General features: G+C 51.1%; 1 protein-coding gene across 4 annotated transcripts in view; it reads right to left on the reverse strand.

Moving 5' to 3' along the window:
* Positions 1–25,199, reverse strand: part of ST3GAL2 (ST3 beta-galactoside alpha-2,3-sialyltransferase 2) — a 59,196-nt gene that overhangs the window by 17,897 nt on the left and 16,100 nt on the right. For 3 of the 4 annotated variants that reach the window (XM_009196841.4, XM_031658099.1, XM_031658100.1), the window contains exon 2: positions 221–1,574. In XM_009196841.4, coding sequence (XP_009195105.1) covers positions 221–559 — 339 coding nt within the window. In that variant the 5' untranslated portion in view covers positions 560–1,574. Of the gene's footprint in view, positions 1–220; positions 1,575–2,772; positions 3,842–25,199 lie in introns of those variants that run through there. The other variant, XM_021932166.2, reaches the window with a different exon arrangement.

Consider the following 25,199-nt stretch of genomic DNA (forward strand, 5'->3'; position numbering starts at 1 on the left):
ATTTCTGGCCTATGCTCAGGTCCTACAGGCACTGGAAAATACTAGTCCACTCCATCAGGTCAATGCTCGCTCTGCCCTTCAGTCATCTGTGATCCTATAAATGGCTTGGTCAAACAGGCATTACACTTTGTCAAGACTCTGGGGGCCAGAAATCCAAGAGGGGGCCCTGAGTGGCTTTAAAACCGGGGACAGATCCCTGGAAGGGGGCAGCAACTCTTACCATCCACCACCTCTGGACATCCGGTGGAAGATCCATGTTCTCTCGGGTCCAGACGGGGGAAATGTTGCCATCAAAGTGGCTGTCAAACCAGTCGGAGGCGCCAGTGTCACCCATGCAGCGGCGACAGGTGCAGCTCTTGCCTGAGAGCCCCTCCTTGCTAAGGCGCTGCAGGCCAGCATAGCCAGGCACCAGCTTCACCCGGTGCGTCCCACCCAGGGCCCCCGAGTCCAGGTAGGGCAGTGTGGCCATGCTGTGGTGCGAGTAGGTGAAGAGTAGGGACATGATGAATACCAGCAAGAAGGCCACAGAGAGGAACCACACCCGCAGGGAGCACTTCATGGTGCCAGCAGGTGGGTGGTGGTCACCGTGGCCACTCCTTTCCCAGCCCACTGAGGGGCCAGCCACAGTGTAGCCTGTCTATTCTGGCACCACATGCAAAGGGCATAGGGGCACGTGCTGTAGCAGGGGACAGTGGCAGGGGTCCCTTGCCACGCTCTCCCTCAATGTGGGGAGAACGCACGTTGGCAGGAGTGACTGTCCTGTCCCTGAGTCAGGTGGGGCCCCTGCTTAGGGCTTCATTGGGTCTGTCACTAGCTGGGCCACAGAGGCTCTGCCTCTCCCGCCACCCTGGTGAGGGGGAGGTCAGTCCATCGCAGCCCTCTAGTCCCTTGGGATTGCTGGCTGCCAGCTCTAGGGGTCCCCCTCTTTGGCGGCTTGAAATAATCCAGTCTGGAGCAGTCGGGGTCCTTGTGGTTCATGAGCAGACAATGAGGCGGCCCCTCGTCCCCGGCAGCGGGGAAGCCCTAGAACTCCAATCACAACAGAGAGCACATGGGCTTCAGGAGACCTGGGTTCCATGCACGTGTCCCACCTCGGCTGGTCCTCCTGGCCCAAAACCTCTGCCAGAGGAGGGAAGCCAAACCCCAGGCCTGAGAGGAGAAAAACGGGAAGGCTGTGAGTGCTGGAAAACTCTGCTGCAGAGATCGAGGTCCTTTTCGTGGTAGGTCCTGCCCTACTGCTTCCCATATGAGGTGCTGGGCCCTTCTCCTCGTGGTCTCACCCCCAGCTGCAGTTGCATAGGGGTCGCAAAGCTCCTACTGTGGCTGTGGGGTCCTCTGGCGTTGGGAACAGCTGCCGTTCAGCGGGGCACTGTGTCCAATACCATCTGGGTCAGGCGAGCGTGTGCTGAGCTCCCCATCAGGGCCCAGGTCTCCTTCCTGGTACTGCTGGCCCAGGTTCAGCAGCTGCTCTGCCCATCCCCGCTCCCCGGGGCCAGCCTGTCCTGCTGTTAGCTCGCAGTAATCCTGACAGGTTCCCTTTCACATGTCGAGCACCAGGCTGCCGCAGTGCGACCCTAAAATGGCAGAGAGGAGAAATAATGTGCAGATGAATCGCACGGGCACCAGGCTTTGTCCCAGCACCAGGCTTTGTCCCAACCCCACCCCAAGTCCCATAGGGGACAAAGCTAGCAGCACAGGAGATGCCCACTTAATCAAAGGGTGGACATGACCAAGGGCTCTGCCCTCTAGTTGTACAGATAGCATCACTCTGTGGGACTCCAGGGCCTGGAGGACTAGATTAACCCAGAGTTTTTACTTCTTAGCCAGAAGGTAAACAAGGAGTCAAGTGATTTTCCCTAAGCCACATGCTGGAAGTATCAGATTTAGAAGGTTCCTAGCTCAGCTATGTACAGTTAGTTTCAGGTGAAACGTCAGAGAAAACAGCCCAGGGAAGATCCCAGGGGACTATGGATGCTGACTGCCCCCACAGCGCTCTTTGGAGCCTGTCAGTGCCTGCAGAGGCCTCTCCCAGTCAGAAGGGAGGGCTGGCCGGTCTCTGACCGCCCCTCTTCTCTCAACTGTGGATTATCAATGAGGCATTGCTGGGTCCACTCAGTGAACCATGAACAGTCCTGTCAGCTCCGACGTTGGGGGAGAACCTGGCTGTGTCAGGAGGTGTGGCTGCTGGGCTTGGTCCTGCCCCAAGACAGCCCTGAGGGCAGTTGCCTACATCCATATGTACATTATGGACAAAGTGAATGCCAGGGTCCGGGGTAGCGCTGACAGCCTAAGGCCCCATGCTGCCCTTCCAGACAAGAACAGGGAGAAGAGGCCACTTGTAGGCAGTTTGGGTCTCAGCCATAAGGAAAGGAGCTCGGATCCATGCCAGGTGCGAGAGAATCACAGCAGGTGAGAGGAACGCTGAGAAGGGAACCCCTGAGCACTGGCTCTGTGCCGTGGGAATCCTGCAAAGCTGGCTGCCTCGCCTCTCCCCAGCTCCCCTCCAAATCCGCCTAGCAGCGCTGCTGACCTAGCCCCTGGGCCTCTCAGCGCAGCCCTGTTCCCGATCCTTGTTGAAGTCTCCAGCCCACTTTTGGGGTCTCCTGGCTGCTTCCAGCAGCTGCAGACAAGGCCTCTCAGGCTCTGTGTTCAAGAAACCTAGCTGCCCCTCCATTTGTGGCCACAAAGCCAGCAGGGAATGGAACGAACATATTGCAATAAGGACATTATTCTGGGTGGGAAAATGATGTTCACAAAAGTAGAGGAACTTACCTAAGGTCACGACCTTGTGAATAGAGGTGACTTTGGGATAGGTCAGGGCACAGAAAGGCTGTGGCCTCCCTGAACCACCCAGGGCTCAGGAGTGAGAGGGAAGGAGATGTGGAGTTGGCTTCTCAGGGTCACAAGTGAAGCCCCACCCACAGGCCTCACCAGGGCTCCTGGCTCTAATCCAGAGACCCCAGCAGTACTGGCTCAAAGGTGCTTCTTCCAATGTTCTGCTGTACCCATTTAGCAGATCCCACTCTAGTCATGGCCTTGTCTGAACAGACTGTAGACGGGAAGCCAGGTCCTTGTCTCCTCTCATTCTCCCTCTGCCTGCTGCATGCTCAGCATCTAAGGAAAGAACTCAAGTTCTTTCAGGGTTCCGCTCCCAGCTTCCTGTGACCTGAGGAGAGCCAGTCATGAGGCAGGTGGCCCTGGAAGGCAGTGACTTTGCAGTTGATGGGAGCAAGAGGTCCTGCCTGGGGAGACCTGGTTTCTGGCTAGGCAGTCCTGCAGTGGCCACTGAAGGCGGGGGCTGGGCAAAGCTGGCACAGGAGGCTTCCAAAGGAAGCAACTCAATCAGAGGTCACTAACTCCTTGGGATGCTAGATCAACGCAGGGGGCACCTGATGGAATTGCACTGCCTGTTGGGGAGAGGAAAATCCCTGGTTTTGACAACATGTCTGGAAAGAGCAGAGAAGTAGAGCATCTGGCAAAGGCCCTTGCTTTGGGAGCCCCAGGTCCAGGTGTTACTGCAAACTTAGGCTGCTCAGCTTGCTGTGGTGAGGGCAAATGGAGCCATGGGGAGGAGCTAAAAAAAAAAAATCAGAGGCCCCCTGACATGCACTAAAAATCCCAAAAGTGACCTGGCACTGACTCTCTCACAGTTCATTTCTACCTGTGCCTCTCAGCTGCCCACTGCGTCATGGGCTCGCTCCCCTTCACAGCTACTCAGATCATTCATGATAAGACCATGCGTACCTCAATACAAAGAGCTCAGAGAAGGCAGGCCTGGTGGCTCATGCCTGTAATCCCACCACTTTGGGAGACTGAGGCAGGTGGATCACCTGAGGTCAGGAGTTCAAGACCAGCCTAGCCAACATGGTGAAACCCCACCTCTACTAAAAATACAAAAATTCAGCCAAGCGTTGTGGTGGCCAACTATAATCCCAGCTATGTGGGAGGCTGAGGCAGGAGAATCACTTGAATCCAGGAAGCGGAGGTTGCAGTGAGCCGAGATCACACCATTGCACTCTAGCCTGGGTGACAAGAGCAAAACCCTGTCTCAAAAAAAAAAAAAAAAAAAACCCCAGGCGTGGTGGCTTATGCCTGTAATTCTAGCACTTTTGGAGGCCGAGGTGGGTGGATCACCTGAGGTCGGGAGTTTGAGACCAGCCTGACCAACATGAAGAAATTCCATCTCTACTAAAAATACAAAATTAGCTGGGCATGGTGGCACATGCCTGTAATCCCAGCTACTCGGGAGGCTGAGGCAGGAGAATCGCTTGAACCCCAGAGGCGGAGATCGCGCCAATGCACTCCAGCCTGGGCAACAAGAGCGAAACTCTGTCTCAAAAAAAAAGAATGGATAAATTGTGGTGCATTTTGTGCCATATAGTAAAACGAATGAACTCCAGTTTCAGACATTAACAGGGATGAATATGGCCAAAAAACTATTATATCGAGCAAAAAGAATAGTCATGGATAAATGATCACAGCACGAATCCATGAAAAGCTAAAACATATGCAAAGCTAAGCAAGACATTGTCTATGCCTCTCTGTAAAGATAATAATAGAGAAAATCAAGGAAACAACACAAAATTCAGGGAATTCCTCTGGAGGGAGAAGAGAGGTAGATGAAATAAGGAGGGCTGAAGACGCTTCAGGAGTACTGCGTACCTCATAATGCAGGTGGTGGGTACAGAAGTATTTTTTTTCTTTTGAGACGGAGTCTTGCTCTGTCACCAGGCTGGAGTGCAGTGGCATGATCTTGGCTCACTGCAGCCTCCACTTCCTGGGTTCAAACAATTCTCCTGTCTCAGCCTCCCGAGTAGCTGGGATTACAGGCATGTGCCACCACATCCAGCTAATTTTTTTTATTTTTATTAGAGATGGGGTTTCACTATGTTGCCCAGGCTGGTCTCCAACTCCTGACCTCAGGTGATCCACCCGCCTCGGCCTCCCAAATTGCTAGGATTACAGGCATGAGCCACTGCACCCGGCCATGGAGGAGTATTTCTTGTTTATTCTTTAAAGAGCACAAACACGCTATATACTACTTTGAGTCTATGATGCATTTCACAGTAAAAATCTAAAATGCTTTTAGGTTAAAACATGTTTTATTAAAGGACTACTCTGGCTGTTGCATAAGACTAGCAGGGAGACCAGAAAGGAACTGCTGCAATATCCCAGGTGGTGGAGGTGGTGAGAAATGGCTGGATGTACTCTGAAGGGCTTAACTAGTAGGGTAGTTGGAGGGTACAAGGAGGGGGCCCATGGGGAAAGGAAGAGGGGAACAGGGTGGGAAGAGGAAGACAGGAATCAGGGAGACATGGAGGCTGTGGCCTGAGCAAACCTGGTGGATGGGGGTGCCATTCACTATACAGAAAAGACAGAAAATTAATGGGTTTTGCTGAGAAAAAACAAAAGTTCTGGTTAAATTTAAAATGTCTTTTAGGCCGGGTGTGGTGGCTCATGCCTGTAATCCCAACATTTTGGGAAGCCAAGGCGGGAAGATCACTTGAGGTCAGGAGTTTGAGACCAGCCTGGGCAATACAGCAAGAACCCATCTCTACAAAAAAGTAAAAACACTGGGCATGGTGGCTCACGCCTGTAATCTCAGCACTTTGGGAGGCCAAGGTGGGCGGATCACGCGGTCTGGAGATTGAGACCTTCCTGGTCAGCATGGCAAAACCCCGTCTCTACTAAAAATACAAAAAATTAGCTGGGCGTGGTGGCGGGTGCCTGTAATCCCAGCTACTCGGGAGGCGGAGGCAGGAGAATTGCTTGAACCAGAGAGTCAGAGATTGCGTGAACTGAGATCACACCACTGCACTACAGCCTGGCAACAGAGTGAGACTGCGTCTCAAGCAAACAAATAAACAAGTAAAAACATTAGCTGGGCATGGTAGCACGTGCCTGTAGTCCTAGCTACTCAGGAGGCTGAAGTGTAACGATCACTTGAGCCCCGGAGTTCAAGGTTGCAGTGAGCCGTGATTATGCCATGGCACTCCAAGATGGGTGACAGAGTGATACCCCAACTCAAAAAAAAAAAAAAGGAAGTTTTTTAGACATTCACATGCAGATGGAAACAGGCAGTTGGACACACCTGTATGAAGCTCATGGGTGAGGTCAGAGTTAGAGGGATATATTTGAGAGTCATCAGAGTACAGTTCATTCTTAAAACTATAGGACCAGAAGAAATGATCTAGGGAGGGTCTGCCACAGACAAGAGTAGGCGGCTCAGGACAGAGCCTGGGGCACTCTGCTGTCTAAAAGAGAAGCCAGGAAAGAAAAAGCCAGTGAGGTAAGACGAAAAAACAGCCCTGCATCTGGGAAGCCAAGAGATGAAAGTTTCAAGAATGAAGGAGGAATTAACAGTGTCAAGTGTTTGAAAAAGTAAGGTGAGGACTGAGAATTGACCACTGGATGGAGGGCAGTGGTGACCTTCACAATGACTGATCCAGGGGTATTGCAAGGCTCAAGCACAGGAAAAGATGCTCAACGTCATTAATCATCAGGGAAATGCAAATCAAAACCATAATCAGATACCACTTCCTGCCCATCAGGGTGGCTGTTATTAACAAGACAGATAATAACCAGCGTTAGTGAGGACGCAGAGACATTGGAACCCTCAGACTTTGCTGGTGGGAATGTGAAATGGTGCAGTCACTTTGGGAAACAGTCTGGCAGTTCCTCAAAAGATTAAATGTCCAGTCACCATAACATATGACTCAGCAATTCCACTTCTAGGCATAAACTCAAGAGAAATAAAAACTTAGGTTCACATAAAAACTTGTACACATGGCTGGTCGCAGTGGCTCACGCCTGTAATCCCAGTACTTTGGGAGGCCAAGGTGGGTGGATCACTAGTTCAAGAGATCAAGACCATCTGGCCAACTTGGTGAAACCCCATCTCCATTAAAAATACAAAAATTAGCTGGGCGTAGTGGCAGTGCCTGTAGTGCCAGCTACTCAGGAGGCTGAGGCAGGAGAATCGCTTGAACTTCGGAGGCAGAGGTTGCAGTGAGCCGAGATCACGCCACTGCACTCTAGCCTGGTGACAGAGCGAGACTCCATCTCAAAAAAAAAAAAAAAAACAAACTTGTACACAGCATTATTCATAAGAGTGCCAACATGGAAACAACTCAAAGTTCCTTCAACCAATATATAAACAAAATGTGGTATATACGTACAAGGGAGTATTATTCAGATATAAAAAGGAATCAAATTCTGGTACCTGTTACAGCATGGATAAACCTGAAAACCCCGTGCTAAGTGAAAGAAGCCAGGCACAGCCAGGTTCAGTGGCTCAAGCCTGCAATCCCAGCACTTTGGGAGGCCGAGGCAGGTGGATCACGAGGTCAGGAGATTGAGACCATCCTGGTTAACATGGTGAAACCCCGTCTCTACTAAAAACACAAAAAATTAGCCGGGCGTGGTGGCAGGCGCCTGCAGTCCCAGCTACTCAGGAGGCTGAGGCAGGAGAATGGCATGAACCCGGGAAGGCGGAGCTTGCAGTGAGCTGAGATCGCGCCACTGCACTCCAGCCTGAGCGACAGAGCAAGACTATGTCTTAAAAAAAAAAAAAAAAAAAAAAAAAAAAAAAGGAGCCAGGCACAAAAGGCCCCATGCTGGATGATTTATATAAAATGTACAGAATAGGCAAATCCATAGAGAAAGACAGTAGACTACCAGTTGCCAGGGGCTGGGGGATAGAGGAGAATGGGGAATGACTGCCTGTGGGCTGGAGTTTCCTTCTGGGGTGATGTTCTAAAATTGTTTGTGATGAATAGGTTAAAAGCCACTGACAGCCAGGTGCGGTGGCTCACGCCTGTAATCCCGCCACTTGGGAGGCTGAGGCAGGAGACTCGAATGAACCTGGGAGGTAGAGGCTGTGGTGAGCCGAGATCGCGCCACTGCACTCCTGCCTGGGTGACAGAGTAAGACTCTCTCTCAAAAAAAAAAAAAAAAAAAAAAAGGAATGGGATGTAAGAGTGGAATGTGGAATGGGGTTCAGCTGAGAGATGGTCCAGAATGTGTGTACACTGATGGGAATGAATTATTAGAGGAGAAATTTATGATGCAGGAAAAAGAGGCAAACAGAGGAAAAAAGACCAGGAGCAGCAAGAGATGACGGCATCGAGCCTGGTCCTCCTGGAGGGGCTTCGTGTCGGACAGGTGGCAAAGCCGAGCAAGTAGCACAGACAGTGAGGGTCCCTTTATTGTTGGGGTTGGAGATTTACAGAGAGACCAGGTGTGAAATAGTCTTCTAAAAGAGAAAGGGAGTAACTAGGGAAATTTAGGAGGTGGCTAGGCAACACTATGGCCTATTTTTTTTTTTTTTTTAAATGGAGTCTCACTCGGTTGCCCAGGCTGGAGTACAGTGGCGCAATCTTGGCTCACTGCAACCTCTGCCTCCTGGGTTCAAGCAATTCTCCTACCCCAGCCTCCCAAGTAGCTGGGACTACAGGCCCACACCACCAAGCCCAGCTAATTTTTGTATTTTCAGCAGAGATGGGGTTTCGTTATGTTGGCTAGGTTGGTCTCAAACTCCCGACCTCAAGTGATCCACCCACCTAGGCCTCCCAAGGTGCTGGGATTACAGGCGTGAGCCACTGTACCAATCCTACAGTCTTCTAAGAAGTTTGTGGTCACAAATTTGGCAAATTTGGGGAGACCATTTATCAATAAATGTCCCCTGAATGGCTGATCCATGTCCAGGTAGCTGAGGCTGTCCAGAGCAACTGGCAGCCAGGATCCAGAGGTCAGGGGCAGCAAGGGCCTTGAAGACTCCATCTTCCATCCCCAGGAGATGCAGCCTTGAGCTACTTCCGCCTCCCAGTACAGGGAACCTCAAAGGAGACCCTCACCAGCTTGCAGGTAAATGGAAGGATCAACAAAAGCACCGGATTGAGGAGCAAAGCAGAGAGTGCCCCAAAAGGAGAACAGCAGGGACTGTTTTGGAGGCTGTAGCAGCTTTAGAGCCAATTCTCGGTCAGATCCCAGGAGACAACCGTCAACGAATTAACCTAATGAAGCGCAGGAGAGCACCACCTCAGACCAGCACAGTTGAATATAACCTTCTTGGTATGCAGAGAAAAGAAACGTCAAAATAAGGCATTGAGGCTGGGGGGATGGGTGCTGCTTGCCTCTGGGAGGGAGGGGAGAAGGACAAAAGATAAAGCCCCTCTTCACCCACTTACACACAGCCTGAGGACGTGTCCCAAAGCTCATTCTAAAGGCATTAAGCCACAACCTACTGCTCCAATGGCCCGATGCCTCATGAACCTCTCAGCATTTTCGGGGGATAGCCTCTCATTTAGTATGCGCAAGAGTCCCAGGACCAGCTGAACAAGGTCAGCCAGGCGGAGGTGAAGATGCTTTAATGCCACGGAAGTGAAGATGCTTTAACGCCATGCCAGGTCTGATGACTTCAAGCCCACAGCTCCTTCCACAGCCCCCACTGCCTTCCCAAAGCATTCTTCCATTAACTGGGGTACAACCATCAAAAGATTCGCTGTGTCCCAGATCCCTGCCAGCCTAGCAATCCGGAACACTCCCTGCCTCCTGGGTGGGGGCAGCACCCAAACCAGGCAGAAGGAGTTGAGGGGGGGCAGGTGGTCAGTTACCGAAAGCCCCTCCCTCCCCAACAACTCAAAAGCAGCAAGGCCTGTCCTTGACCTGTCTGAGAATGGGCCACTTCACCACCCTGCTTGGTTAACTGAAGTCACCCGCATTGCAACACCCTGGCATCAGCCTCTGGCACAGACCCCTCAGTACTACCCTTGGGACTCAGGCCCTTTCCACTCACCAGCACCAAACCCTCGGGCAGTCACTCCCTTCCTGCAGGACATCCAGCCTTGACTTGATATCCAGCTGAAATCTCAGCTCTGGTACCTCCGATGCTGCCCAGAATTTGTAGTCAGAAACCCAGAAGGCAAGAGCTAACACCCTTCTTCAAACCAAGAACATAACTTTGGCTTTCAATGAAGTCCTAGAGAAATAAACTGTCAGTCTTCACTGGACAAGGATCGAGGCTGCACCCTAACAGCCTCTTCCTGTAGGAGATAGCTCAAAGAAACAAAAGAAAAGAAAGAAAAAATAAAGAAACAGCTTCTAAGAGGAGGAAGCTGAGGCACAGGGAGGGGTGCGGCAGAGGAGTTGGGAGGAAGGGTGCCTTCAGATCCACCACGTGCTGCCTCGGGAGGGAGCCCCACTGTGTTTTGAGTCGGGGTGGGCAGGGAGAAATCCAGTATCTTGCTGTACCTATCTATACTAAGGCATAAAGTAACACGTAGAAAAACAGTTCTCAGCCGGGTGTGGTGGCTCACACCTATAATCCCAGCACTTTGGGAGACTGAGGCTGGAGGATCGCTTCAGTCCAGGGGTTGCAGCCTGGGCAATAGAGTGAGACCTTATCTCTATTTTATGAAAGAAGTTCAAACCACCTGTGCGGGGAAGACCAGGTCTCTCCACATTCTAGACAGCTTCCCACCTCCGGCGTCCTTTTTATTTTGAGACGGAGTTTTGCTCTTATCGCCCAGACTGGAGTGCAACGGCACGATCTCGCCTCACTGCAACCTCCACTTCCCAGGTTCAAGTGATTCTCCTGCCTCAGCCTCCTGAGTAGCTGGGATTACAGGCATGCGCCACCACACCTGGCTACTTTTGTATTTTTAGTCGAGATGGCGTTTAACCGTGTTGGCCAGGCTGGTCTCGAACTCCCAACCTCAGGTGATCCACCCACCTGGGCCTCCCAAAGCGCTGGGATTACAGGTGTGAGCCACCGCGCCCGGGCTTTTTCCCCTTTTTTGAGACAGGATCTCGCTCTGCTACCCAGACTGGAATGTCAGTGGTGCAATCACAGCTGACTGTAGCCTCGACCTCCTGGGCTCAAATGATCCTCCTACCTCAGGTCCCCGAGTAGCTAGAACCATAGGCGCATGCCACCAGACCTGGCTAATTTTTTTTTTCTTTTTTGTAAAGACAGAGTCTTGCTATATTCCCCAGGCTGGACTTGAACTCTCAGACTCCTGCCTCAGCCTCCTACGTAGCTGGGACTACAGGTGTGCACTACTGTGCCCAGCCCAGGCTACTTTTGTTGGTTTGTTTTTTTGTTGTTGTAGAGATGATGTCTTGCTATGTTGCCAGGCTGATCTCAAACTCCAGTTCTCAAATGATCCTCCCAACCTGGCCTCCCAAAGAGCTGAGATTATAAGTATGAGCCACCTTGCTCAGCCCTCAGACTTCTTTGCTTTTTATTTCACCTGATACTCTTGTTGTTTTCAAATAGATGAGTTTAATCCATTTCACTTTGGACTTATGTTACTATCTTATTTAGTGTTTTGTCTACTATTTTTTCTTTAGTTCTTTTCTTTTCCTGACTTGGGTTGACATATTATCTCCACCCTCACCACCCTATTTTTTTTTGAGACGGAGTCTTGCTCTGTCGCCCAGGCTGGAGTGCAGTAGCTTGATTTTGGCTCACTGCAAGCTCCGCCTCCCGGGTACAAGCCATAATCCTGCCTCAGCTTCCCGAGTAGCTGGGACTACAGATGCCCACCACCATGCCCCACAAATTTTTTTTTTTTTTTTTTTTGTATTTTTAGTAGAGACGGGGTTTCACCATGTTAGACAGGATGGTCTCGATCTCCTGACCTCGTGATCCCCCTGCCTCGGCCTCCCAAAGTGCTGGGATTACAGGTGTGAGCCACCGCACCCACCCAACCCTCACCACTTTTTCCCCCCTCCTGGTTTGGAAATTATACTCCTTTTTTTTTTTTTTAGAGATTAATCTTATATGTACATTTTCTTGATGAAGTGTTCAGTTTTTCAGTAATGCCATTCTCTTAACAAGGCAGAAATTTGGTGTGGCTTAACAATAAAATTCTCTATTCTTATTCTTCCGTGGTAATGTGGTCAACAATTCCAGTTTTCCCTTAAAAAAAAAAAAAATTTGGCCGGGCACAGTGCCTCAAGCCTGTAATCCCAGCACTTTGGGAGGCTGAGACAGGGGGATCAAAAGGTCAGGAGATCGAGACCATCCTGGCTAACACGGTGAAACCCCGTCTCTACTAAAAAATACAAAAAACTAGCCGGGCGTGGTGGCGGGCGTCTGTAGTCTCAGCTACTTGGGAGGGTGAGGCAGGTGAATGGCGTGAACCCGGGAGGTGGAGCTTGCAGTGAGCTGAGATCTGGCCACTGCACTCCAGCCTGGGCGACAGAGCGAGACTCCGTCTCAAAAAAAAAAAAAAAAAAAAAAATTAAAAGCGCTTTAAGATCTGTTTTTTTGTTGTTGGTTTTTTTTTTTTTTTTTTTTGTCTCTGTGTTTTGCCGTCTGTAGCAGACACTGTTGGCTGCCTACCAGCGGCCACTCTCTTTTTCACTTGCCAACAGAATCCTGATTTGTTTGGGCAGCTAAGGACCCAGTGCTGGCAGATGATGCAAGACTGGCTAAAGCCAACCAGAGCCAACCACAGCAAGCCTGTCCCTTTTTCACCAGGAATTGGTTTGAGGATGGACAGGCTCAGGTCAATGAGACCCAAGGGAGTATCTGCTAGGGCCATCTTGGAAAGATTTTCCTTTCCAAATAAACAGCCGGGCACAGTGGCTCACGACTGTAATTGCTTTGGGAGGCTGAGGCAGGCAGATCACCTGAGGTCAGGAGTTTGAGACCAGCCTGGGCAACGTGGTGAAACCCCATCTCTACTAAAAATACAAAAATTAGCTGAGCTTGGGGGCAAGTGCTTGTAATCCCAGCTACTCAGGAGGCTAAGGCACAAGACTCACTTTACCCAGGAGGTGGAAGTTGAAGTGGGTGGAGCGGAGATCACACCTTCAGGCCTGGATGACAGTGACTGCAACAACAACAACAACAAAGCAGCAGCAGCACATGAAAAGAAAGCTTCCTTTCTCCTAGGATCTCTGTGCCTTCCTGTCTGGGATGTCACAGGGTGATGATATAACGACTGGACCTATGGCAGCCATCTCACGATCATGAGAGACACCTTGCTCACGCCTGTAATACCGGCACTTTGGGAGGCCGAGGCAGGCGGATCACCTGAGGTTAGGAGTTCGAGACCAGCCTGACTAACATGGAGAAACCCTGTCTCTACTAAAAATGCAAAATTAGGCCGGGCGCAGTGGCTCAAGCCTGTAATCCAGCACTTTGGGAGGCCGAGGCGGGCGGATCACGAGGTTGGGAGATGGAGACCATCCTGGCTAACACGGTGAAAGCCCGTCTCTACTAAAAAATACAAAAAACTAGCCGGGCGAGGTGGCGGACGCCTGTAGTCCCAGCTACTTGGGAGGCTGCGGCAGGAGAATGGCGTGAACCCGGAAGGCGGAGGTTGCAGTGAACTGAGATCCGGCCACTGCACTCCAGCCTGGGCGACAGAGTGAGACTCCGTCTCAAAAAAAAAAAAAAAAAAAAAAGCAAAATTAGCTGGGCGTGGTGGCACACGCCTGTAATCCCAGCTAGTCGGGAGGGTGAGGTGGGAGAATCACTTGAACCCGGGAAGCAGAGGTTGCGGTGAGCTAAGATCGCACCATTGCACTCCAGCCTGGGCAACAAGAGCAAAACTCCATCTCAAAAAATAAAAAAAAAGTTAATTCAATTGACCAACATGTATCCACTTCTGTGCTCACTGTTGACACCAACAACCTAATCTTTCTTCAGGGGTTTACTTTTCTTTTAACTGAAGTACATCTGTAACCATTCTTTCAGCAAAGGTCTGTAGGTGATAAAACTGTCTTAGCCTGTCTAAAAACACCTTTATTTTACCTAATTCTTGAATGATAGCTGGCTATGAAATTTTAGGTTGACAAGGAGCTTCTCTAAGACATTCTTCTATTGTTGTCTGGCATCCAATGTTGATAAGATGTTATTTGTGATCTAACTGTCAATTCTTGGAATTCTTTCTTAACTCCAGCAGTTTTTAACTCTCTTAGTCTCGTGGGGTATGGCAGCTCATGCCTGTAATCTCAGCACTTTGGGAGACCACAGTGGGCGGAATGCTTGAGACCAAGAGTTTGAGATCAACCTGGGCAACACAACACCCTGTCTCTACAAAAAATACAAAAATTAGCCGGGCGTGGTGGCATGTTTCTGTACGTCCAGCTACTCAGGAGGCTGGGGTGGGAGGATTACCTGAGCCTCGCAGGTCAAGGCCACAGTAAGCTGTGACTGCGCCAGTGCCCTCCAACCTGGCCTCAGAAAGCAAAATAAAATCCTACCATTGTCTGTAGTTTCACTGTATTATATCTAGTGACATATTATTTATCCTGTTTGATGTTCATGCTGTTTTTTCGAATCTGAAATTTCAAGCCATTATTTCAAGCCATTATCTCTTTAAATATTATTTCTAGGCTGGGCACAGTGGCTCATACCTGTAATCCCAGCATTTTCGGAGGCCTAGGCAGGCAGATCACTTGAGCTCAGGAGTTCAAAATCAGCTTAGACAACATAGCAAAACCCCATCTCTATAATAAAAAATAAAAAAATTAGGTGTGGTAGTGCACGCCTGAGGTCCCAGAAAGTCAAGAGGCAAAGGTGAAAGGATGGCTTGAGGCTGGGCATGGTGGCTCACACCTGTAATCCCAGTACTTTGGGAAGCCAAGGCAGGTGGATCACCTGAGATCAGGAGTTCACGACCAGCCTGGCCAACATGGTGAAACCCTATCTCTATTAATCATACAAAAAATAAGCCGGGCATAGTGGCAGATGCCTGTATTTCTAGCTACTCAGGAGGCTGAAGCAGAAGACTCACTTGAACCCGGGAGGAGGAGGTTGCAGTGAGCTAAGATCGAGCCACTACACTCCAGCCTGGGCAACAGAGTGAAACTCTGTCTCAAAAAAAAAAAAAGTGGTGGTGAGTGCCTATAGCCCTAGTTACTTGGGAAGCTGAGGTGGCAGGATCGTTTGAACCAGGGAAGTCAAGGCTGTATTGAGCCATGATCGTGCCACTGCATGCCAGCCTGGGCAACAGAGTGAGACTCTGTCTCTATAAAAAATAAAAAGCTGACCGGGTGTGGTGTGACCGGGTGTGGTGACTCATGCCTATAATGCCAGCACTTTGGGAGGCCGAAGTGGGCAGATCACCTGAGATCAGGAGTTCGAGACCAGCCTGACCAACATGGAGAAACCCTGTCTCTACTAAAACTACAAAAAAAAAAAAAAAAAATTAGCCGGGTGTGGTGGCGCATGCCTGTGATCCCAGCTACTCCAGAGGCTAAGGCAGGAGAATCGCTTGAGCCCAGGAGGCGGAGGTTGAGGTGAGCCAAGATCATGCCATTGCACTCCAGCCAGGGCAACAAGAGCGAAACTCCATCTCAGAAAAATAACATAACATAATATAACATAACATAACATAACATAACATAACATAACATAAGCTATAGCCCCAGGAAATGGTCAGTAGCAACTTTTCTCAGGCTACTGTCCAGCCTGTGGATTCAAGCAATTTCCTAGCTCTAATTCCACGCTCCAAGTGTAACACTTTATAGCTCTGTTATCCCAAATTTCTGCTTCCAGATTCAGAGACCAGCAGGCCCGCTCTGAGCCCGGCTTTCTTCCTTGAGTTCCTGTCTATTTCTCATCCACAGGGATATTTATCATGCTGAGCGTGGTGAGGGGTAGAAAAGCGGGGGCGTGCATGAATATGTTTTTAGAATTTTATCTTTTTATGTATTACTGCTATGTGTTTAGAGTATAAATTTACAGTGGCATCTTGACTGGATGAATTGGATTTAACTATTCGTACCAGGAAACTGGGCATCCCTGCCAATACTAATCTCTTGGGAACAGGTATCAAACCATCTCTAACAAGATTCATAGAACTCTAGCCAACACAGTGAGGGAAGGAGACAGATACCCTGGGGTCAACTGATTGAAAGGCCGGATTCAAACTGCTCTCCCATTCCCACTGCTACCCTTCATTCCAGTCCACAGAGGGATGGGGTAGGTAGTGCAGACATGCAAACAGGATCTTTCAGACGCGGTCTGGGCAGGCCTTCCCTGGCCCAGGTAACACGGGACTTCAGTCTCTTCCACACCATTTGCTCATTTCAGTCTCTCACCTGACTAGTGAAAACTGCACACCGGCCATATAAACACCCCAATGGAAGGCCCATCCGACTAAGTCCCCAGTTTGCCAACACAGGCCCAGCCTGAAGTTCCACTGAAAATCAGAACAATTAATTCAGGAGCCAAATTCTAGTCCAGACTGTTACCAAGCAGCCAAGCAGGTTATTTTTAATTTCCAGGTCAAATTTCTGTTTGTTTATTTTTGAGATGGAATCTCACTCTGTCATCCAGGCAGTAGTGTGATCTCAGCTCACTGCAAGCTCCACCTCCCGGGTTCACACCATTCTCCTGCCTCAGCCTCCCAAGTAGCTGGGACTACAGGTGCCAGCTACCACGCCCGGCTAATTTTTTTATTTTTTAGAAGAGACAGCGTTTCACTGTGTTAGCCAGGACGGTCTCGATCTCCTGACCTCGTGATCCGCCTGCCTTTGCCTCCCAAAGTACTGGGATTACAGGCATGAGCCATCGCACCCGGCCAATTTTTCTATTTTTAGCAGAGACGGGATTTCGCCATGTTGGCCAGGCTGGTTTCAAACTCCTGACTGTTAGGGACAAGCTGCCCCAGGAGCCCTCTGACACAATGCAGCTGACAGTTACCCTGAATACTCTGCAGCTGCATTCCTGAACCCTTATCTAGGCGCCACAGCAAGGTCACCAAACTTACTAGATTACAGCCCTCTGGGCGGCACGGGGAAGGTCACGAGAAATGTGGATAAACCTAAGTTATGCCCTCTTGTAAATTCCTGTTTTCACAAGATAATATATTGTAAGCCAGTCACGAGATGATATGTGGTAAAGTTAACTGACAAACAACCCCAGGGTCTCTCTCCCCCATATAAACCCCTCATTTTGTAAGCTCAGGGCTGTCTCCTCTGACTGTGGTGGACCAGCCCGGCAGGTTAATAAACTTATTCACCTGACCTTGGGTCTCTCTCTCTCTCTCTCTCTCACGTCCTCTCTCTTGTCCTCTCTTTTTTTTTTTTTTATTCTCGCTCTGTCGCCCAGGTTTGAGTGCGGTGGCCGGATCTCGGCTCACTGCAAGCTCCGCCTCACGGGTTTACGCCATTCTCCTGCCTCAGCCTCCCAAGTAGCTGGGACTACAGGCGCCCACCACCTCGCCCGGCTAGTTTTTTGTATTTTTTTTAGTAGAGACGGGGTTTCACTGTGTTAGCCAGGATGGTCTTGATCTCCTGACCTTGTGATCCGCCTGCCTCGGCCTCCCAAAGTGTTGGGATTACAGGCTTGAGCCACTGCGCCCGGCCTCTCTTGCCCTCTCTCTCGCCCCCCCGCTTTCTCGTCCTGTCTCTCGGCTAACCTTACACGGACCTCAGGTGATCCACCTGCCTAGGCCTCCCAAAGTGCTGGGATTACAGGCATGAGCCACCTTGTCTGGCCAAGAAGAAAAGCTATTTTGTTTCTTTTCATTAGAGACAGGGTCTCGCTCTCTCCCCCAGACTAAAGCGCAGTGATGTGATGATGGCTCATTGCAACCTCAAACTCCATGGCTCGAGTGATCCTCCTGCTGCAGCCCCCCAAGTAGCTGGGAGGCACATGTCACCACACCTAGCTGATTATTTTATTTTTGTAGAGATGGGGTCTTGCTTTATTGCCCAGGCTCCAAGGTTCTTTCTTTCTTTCTTTTTGAGATGGGCTCTCCCTCTATCGAGACTGGACTGCAGTGGTGTGATCTCAACCCACTGTAACCTCTGTCTCCCAGGTTCAAGCGATTCCCCTGCCTCAGCCTCCTGAGTAGCTGGCACTAGAGGCATGTGCCACCACACCTGGCTAATTTTTCTATTTCTAGTAGAGATGGGGTTTCACCATGTTGGCTAGGCTGGTCTCAAATTCCTGACTTCAAGTGATCCACCCACCTCGGCCTCCCAAAGTGCTGGGATTATAGGCGTTGAGCCACCGTGTCCAGCTTCCAATAATTTTTTTTTTTTTTTTTTGAAACGGAGTCTCACTCAGTCACCCAGCCTGGAGTACAGGGGCACGATCTTGGGATCTCGGCTCACCACAACCTCCGCCTCCCTGGTTCAAGCGATTCTCCTGCCTCAGCCTCCTGAGTAGCTGGGACTACAGGCGCACACCACCACGCCCAGCTAATTTTTGTATTTTTAGTAGAGATGGGGTTTCACCATGTTGCCTAGGCTGGTCTCGAATTCCTGACCTCAAGTGATCCACCCACCTCAGCCTCCCAAAGTGCTGTGATTACAGGAGTGAGCCAACGTGCCCAGCTTCCAAGATTCTTTAACAATCAAAAGGAAGCAATCCTACCTCCACTCTCTTCCTCCTCGATGATCTCCGCGTTGGTTACTGCTGACCACCACTGTGATTTCCAGTTTCACCTATTTCTTTCAGCTGCTAATGTATTTCAAAAGCATGAGATGGGGTGCCCTTATTCATGCAGCCAAGGTCAAGATCCTTAACATAAATAGCATTCAGAGATGCCCAAACCTGGTTCTCCTCCCCAGCCTCATCTCTTATCAGACCCTACTCTCTAAGGCTAACAAACTAATTTGGATCCCAAGCCAAATCTGGCCCACATTTATTAAGATTCTACACTGAAACTAAAAAGACATGTATGTGTCTCTCACTTATAAACCCTAAGAACTCTCAGGGTACAGAGACAATGCTATTTAATTCCTCATCTCCGTACCACTGCAGCGCCTACCACTGTCCTCCATATAGGAGGCATCGATAAATGTTTGCCCAACTGAGTGTATCATCTCTCTACATAAGCCCAGGGCTATAAAAATCAAAAGAAATGATAGTTATAAAAAATGCTTTGAAACCATTATTATGAATTACATAAGTATGCATATTAAAGTGATAATTATATTCTGCCCCCACTTTTCCATCTCTGACATTCTACAAGTGAGAGCTTTCCCTAACTTCTCTTGGACCACCCAGAAACATGAGACCTCAGGTACAAACCAGATTGAGCAAATCCGAGCCTGTGGGAAAGGGGTGTGCGTGTAAAGCTGAAGCAGCTGCCTGGACCAAGCAGGGACAGTGGAAGCGTGCTGCTGTTAAGGGCCCAGCAACAGACATCCGCCACAGCTGCTGACCTGGAACTCCTGCAGCTCACTCCCCTCAGCACCGCAGGCTGCAGTTCTCCCAGCTGGGGCTTTCCAGATCGCTCACCCGTTCACCTCGGCTCAAAGCATCTCGAGATGAACAAAGTGCCTAGAAAAACTTGGATTCACATTGTGGGTTTGCCACTTGACAGCTATTGACCATGTAACTTCTCTCATGGTCCTGATCTATGCAATGGGAATAGCGCCCATCTAGAAGTGGTTCCATGAGGATTACATAAAGGCACACATAAAGCTCTACCTCCATGGCTATCGTCCTGGGTTGGGCAGACTGAGGGCCACAGCTCTGCAGGAGCCCCATGGCATCACAAGGCACAAACCCCTCCCGCACAGCCCTCACTCTGGCTCCACAGCACCCCAGCCCTGCTCCACCTTCCCAGCCCCCGCTTCCCACAGGAACTCTCCTCCCTGGGGTCCCACTCCCAGCAGGCACCAGCCTCCAGGAAGGTTGTGGTTTCAGGGCCAGCTCTACCTTGGTTGATCCTCGCCCCTACATCCAGCAGAGGAGGGTGCACGTCCATCCTATGGAACATGGCCGTGACCCCTTCCCCAGCCCCCACTTTAGCACACCCTGCAGAGCAGAGGCCTGACCTGAGCTCGTTCTAAACAGCTCCCTGAGTCTTCAGGCCAGAGAGCCACAAGCCAGGAACAAGATTCTAGAATACAAAATTATTATAATAAGGAGTTTCTCTGCAGAGCCAAAAGCCTCAGACATTAACAGAGACAGAAAAAGAGTGGAAGACCCCGAAGGTAGGAGACAGGGGGAGGAACCCAAGTCTCCAGGGGAGACTTCTGGAGGAAGTAGGAAGTGGGATGAATAAACGGTAGCCCAGGGGAAGCCAGAGAGGGTCTGGAGAATGTGGGGTGGCATGGTATGGCTGGGGGTGCGGGGGGAGTGTTAGAAGTTCATCTCCCAACCCTGCCCTCTGATGGCCTCCAAGGGGCCATTAAACTGGACCACATATCTCCCAGGGTGAAGGGACTAAAGTGCTGACGGTCTGCTCTGATTTCCTTTCAAGACAGGATTCAGAATGCCAGGTAGCTTGGCTGCTCATCACTGCTTATGATTCTGATCTTGGTCACACCGCGGATGTATAATAAGGAGCCACTGAGGAGCTGTCAGGGTCCTCTTTCCTTCTGCGCTCATCTGCATGTCTGGAGTATGCTTTGAATCACAAGAGAAAAACAAGATGTGTGTGTTCTGCCAACAGTTATTGATCGACACCAGGCAGTGGCAGCCAGACTGGGAACAACCCTCACTGACCTCTTAGCCAAGCCCTTTTTCCTACGGTCTGGTGGGTCCTCTCAGGAAACAATCAGGCCAGCTTCCTGCTCTGTCAAGGGGCACAGCAGTGGAGCTCCTGTTTTGAGGACTTCCTGCAAGCCCTCCAGCCTACCACAAAGTCAGGGCTCCTTGGCTTTGACAGCTATCCTTCCTCCAGGAGGGCTGCCCCTTCCGAAGGTATCAGGGGCAGCTGACCTCAGAGACTGGCATCCCAGGGTCCCAACTGGAGACTTTCCCCTCTCTAAGGAGGCAGAGCTAGTGACAGGAATACTAAGCACCAGCAGGGCACTACTGCTGAGGGCAGAGCTGGGGCTTCAAGGAGGAAAAGGCAGACGCAGTCCTCCACTTACAGCCCGCCTCGGCGAGCAGGACCATGCTCCCTGCCAAACTCACCCTCATCAAAGTGGGCCTTCCTTGACCTTCACAAAACACGGATCAGTCCACTCCTCCCCAAGCCCTGGCTTCCCCAGATACACAGACACGCTCTAGCCTGGTTGTGGAGGACCAGGTTGGGTGTGAGAGGGTTAGAAGAGAACCTCTGTGCACTCTGCTGTCCTCTCCAGAAGAGGGGTGAAAGGGAAGCAAAGCGAGCGATTTCTCCAGGTAATCTTCAACCCTCTCCTCCCCTACCCACGCACCTGGGGCAGGAAATCAGCTGGTGGCAACAGAGCCCCCCACACCAGAGGCTTCCTGGAACAACCCCGAGCAAGTGCACACAGCAGGAAGAGGAGACTCCAGGGCAGGGACACAAACGCTCTCCTAAAGAGCCCAGCCAGGGCAACTCACACAAAGTGGCAGGGAGGGCAGGGCATTCCCTCCCCCTCTCCCAACTCTTGGATGTCAACATCAAGGCTGGAACATGGCAAGGGACTCTGGTCTGGTTCCTACCCTCCCTCCACTGTAAGCTCCGGCAGGCTGACCACCCTGGAAAAGGCTCAGGCCTGCTAGACCCCAGCAGGGGCTGATGGCAAGGGGCTAAGCTAGGGTGCCTCCAAGTCCCGCCCATGCATACCAAGGGAAAGAGGAGATATGCTCTGGAACCTCCAGGCCAGTCTTTGTGGCCCAGAGTTGAAGGACTGGACTTAAAAATCCACCATCTATCCCCAGATCCTGTGAGGGATGTGAGAATAGGGGAGAGAATACGAGGAGAGAGGTCACAATCCAACCACCAGCACTGCGAACCCGCAAGACAGGGGCCCAGGCAGCAGGGGAAGTGACTGCTTCAGTGGAAAGGAAAGCTGCAAGATGGGGTCTGTGGAGTCACTGCATAGGCATAGAGGCCCTCTGCAAACCAGAGGGCAGTGGCACAGTGACCCGGCTGGCATACCGAAACAGGCTCAGCCCAAAGCTCCAACACACAGGACAAGCTAAGCCCCTGAGAATGCTGAGAGCTTGTGGGACATGAGGCCCTGGGGGTGCAGCAGCCTCGGGTCTCAGAGGCTTCCCTGTCCCAGCCTGGCGGCCAGAGGTCGGAGCAGCTCGCTCACCTGGCTAGTGCTGGTGTCACACTCAAAGGTACAGGTGAAAACAAGGTTCTTTCTCATCATCAGCCCCAGTCACAGACCTCGCCTCCTCCACCGGGCTGGTATGACCTCTGCCTATAATCTTTCATCCTCCTGCCCAGACAAGCTACCAAGGTGGGGTATCTGCTAGAGCCACTGGGGCCAGGCAATATGGTGACAGCAACAGTCCAGGCTGCAGGTATGGAGGCCTACTTTGTACCAGGCAAATCCCTCCAAAGGGCTCCTAAGTTATAGGTGGGGGGGGGACACCACAACTGACAAATTGACCCCCCTTTCCTTTTTATTTATTTATTTTTTTTGAGACCAAGTTTTGCTCTTTCGCCCAAGCTAGAGTGAAATGGCATGATCTCGGCTCACTGCAACCTCCGCCCCCAGGGTTCAAGTGATTCTCCTGCCCCAGCCTCCTAAGTAGCTAGGATTATAGTCGCCCGCCACTATGCCCGGCTAATTTTTGTATTTTAGTAGAGACAGGGTTTTGCCATGCTGGCCAGGCTGGTCTCAAACTCTTGAACTATGGTGATCCGCCCGCCTCAGCCTCCCAAAGTGCTAGGATTATAGGCGTGAGTCACCACTCCCGGCCTTGACCCCCTTCTTAATCTATCCTACCCCCACATTTCCCTGTGAGGCAGTGGTTCTTTTGATTTCTTGGGACTGCAAGTGAACACCTGGAATGAAATGGGCATACTGCACACGCCAGCAAGCAGCAGCCTGGAGTCACATCTGGCTCCTGGGCCCCGCCCAGATGCTAAGCAGCACGCAGAGCTGACACCACAGGCTAGAAACTGAACTTTTTGGCCAGGATCTTATCTACTTCCTTCATTGACGTGTGGTGGGGCTTTTTTTGTGCCCCACTCCAAACCTAGAACAATCTTTTCCCCAGCCTACACAAAAAACTTCCATCAACCAGGCCAACTTCTTATCAGTTTCTATTCTTGTGGCCCAGTGGGAGGAAGGAACCAGGTGGGGAGACTTGTATAGTTTCTGCCAAGATCAGATGTTGGAGAAAGCCTTTTGCATGGCAGCTCGTGGGCTAAACTGGCCTGAGCAGTATGGCAAGAGGTAGGTCATATTCCAAGGCCTACTTGGAACAATGCTGCACTCCTAAAAGGTCCAGTCACATAGGTGCCAATCACCTGGGAGACCTAGGGAAACAGGCATCCCTCCCTCCACCACCACAGCCAGCAGCCCTGGGTAGAGAAGAGGGCAGAACAGAGATCTGACCACAAGGTGGTCCAGTAGTCTGGAGAGGATTCCTGGTGGCACGGGTCCTAGAACACAACCTAGACAGTGGATAAGCCAGCACTAGGAGGCCAGAGAGCCTGGCAAAAGGATGTGCAGATGTCTGCTGGCCTTGGAGGTGGTTATCTCCTGGAAGGGGAATAACAGGGCAGGGTCCGAAAGCCCTGGAAACAAACCAGTAACTTGTTCTTTGTGAGCCAGGCTGTTTTTATTCTTCACACACCCTATCTTTAGCTTTCTTTTGTTCTCCTTTTATATTTAGTAATGTCTTTCGGAAAGGTCAGCCTGTGGCAGCTATGCTCATGGAAACTCAAGGAAGGTGTTTGCATCCATGCTTGGACCACAAGAATGAAAGGAAGTCATGTCCCCCTGCCTAGCCCTCCAGAGTGAAGGTACAGAAACGCAAAGGAAAAGACGGAGGGAACCAGAGGTGGGCCCCTTGCTCAGCTGCTGTGTCCTCTGGACACTTCCTGTCCAACAGGGACCCTGGAAGTTTCAGCTAGGAAGAGAGGTCACTGCGAGCCCATGGGCAGCTTAGTGCCATCGGGTAACTTCCAGCATCAACCCTGCAGGTGGCTTTGGGAAGCATCGCTGGCCCACACCCTGCTTTTCCCTGTCACTAAGGTTCAGCCCTGGGAGGTGGGCTGGGGAGGACAGTGCCCTGAGAGCCCAGCACACACCTGCCTTCATGTGTCCTGAGCTCTAGCTGAGCAGTCTTCCTCTTTCCTGAGGAGCCGACAACGTGCTGTGACCTACTCAGGCAGGGCCCCTGGTTGCTAGGGAATCAGTTCACCACCTCTGGAAAGTGGCACTATCGCTGCTGTGAGTAGGCCCAAAGTGGGCCTTTCCCTGGCACCGCCTCTGAGCCTCATTCCCGGTGAGAAAAATCAGGGCGGGGGAGGCCAGGGGCCCTCCTCGGTCCCTGCTGCCCTTCCTCAAGGACTGACCTGTCCTCCTGGATCTGGCCTAAGCTGAGTTATAAGCTCCCTGCCAAGACAACATCCATTGTGCCATGCACTGCTGTTGTCAAGTTTGGGGGGATGTGGAAAGGAGGGATACACAGACCTTGGTCCATTACAGTGGCCCCCAGGGAGCTGTCTTTGTTGTCTGGCTTTATTATATAGCTTGGGGTTACACAGGCATCACCCACATGATGGTGCTATCAGGGACTGGGGCTGTGAGGAGGCGGGGCCCAGGGCCTGCTTTCAAACCCCACCACTCTTTGAGACAAGGTCTTACTCCAGCCCAGGCTGGAGTGTAGTGGTGGGTTCATGGCTCACTGCAGTCTTGACCTCCTGCCTCAGCCTCAGCCTCCTGAGCAGCTGGGACCACAGGTGCACACAACACCATGCCTGACTCTGCTTTCAAGCCCTTGCCTCCCCATTGTGAGGCTAGGGCATCCCCACCCCACATGTGGTTAACTCATGCCTATGAGTTACCATTTTGTTTGTTGTTATTGCTTGTTTTTGTAAAGCCAGGGTCTCGCTATGTTGCCCAGGCTGGTCTTGAACTCCTGACCCCAACTCTCCTGTCTCAGCCTCTGAAAGTGCTGGATGGGCCTGAGCCACCATGCCCAGCCTGCACTAACATTTCACAGTGAATGATGGACCAATGCCAGAGGACTTTGATTCCAGGACTGGCTGTGCTCAATAGCAAAGCAGCTGTGTGTCTTTGGGCAAATCATACCTCTCTGGGTCTCGGGTCCTCCATTTGTAAAATGAGCATGCTAATGCCTACCTACTAACCTCACACACTCCCTGCAAAGATTAAATGACCAATGACTGTAGGCTGTGGAGTGCTATATCCCCAAGTAACATTGAGTTTCAGCCTCACAGAGAGGAAGGAAACAGGGACGAGAGGCGACACTACGGCTAAGCCAAAGGGAACAGGTGTGTGTGAGACGGGATTAGGGGACCAGTTAGAACCGGCCTCAGGCATAAACAGGCAGGGTGCTCTGAGCACCGAGCAGGAGAGGCAGACAGGTC

The sequence above is a fragment of the Papio anubis genome, chromosome 18 (genome assembly GCF_008728515.1).
Source record: "Papio anubis isolate 15944 chromosome 18, Panubis1.0, whole genome shotgun sequence".
Taxonomy (NCBI): Eukaryota; Metazoa; Chordata; class Mammalia; order Primates; family Cercopithecidae; genus Papio; species Papio anubis.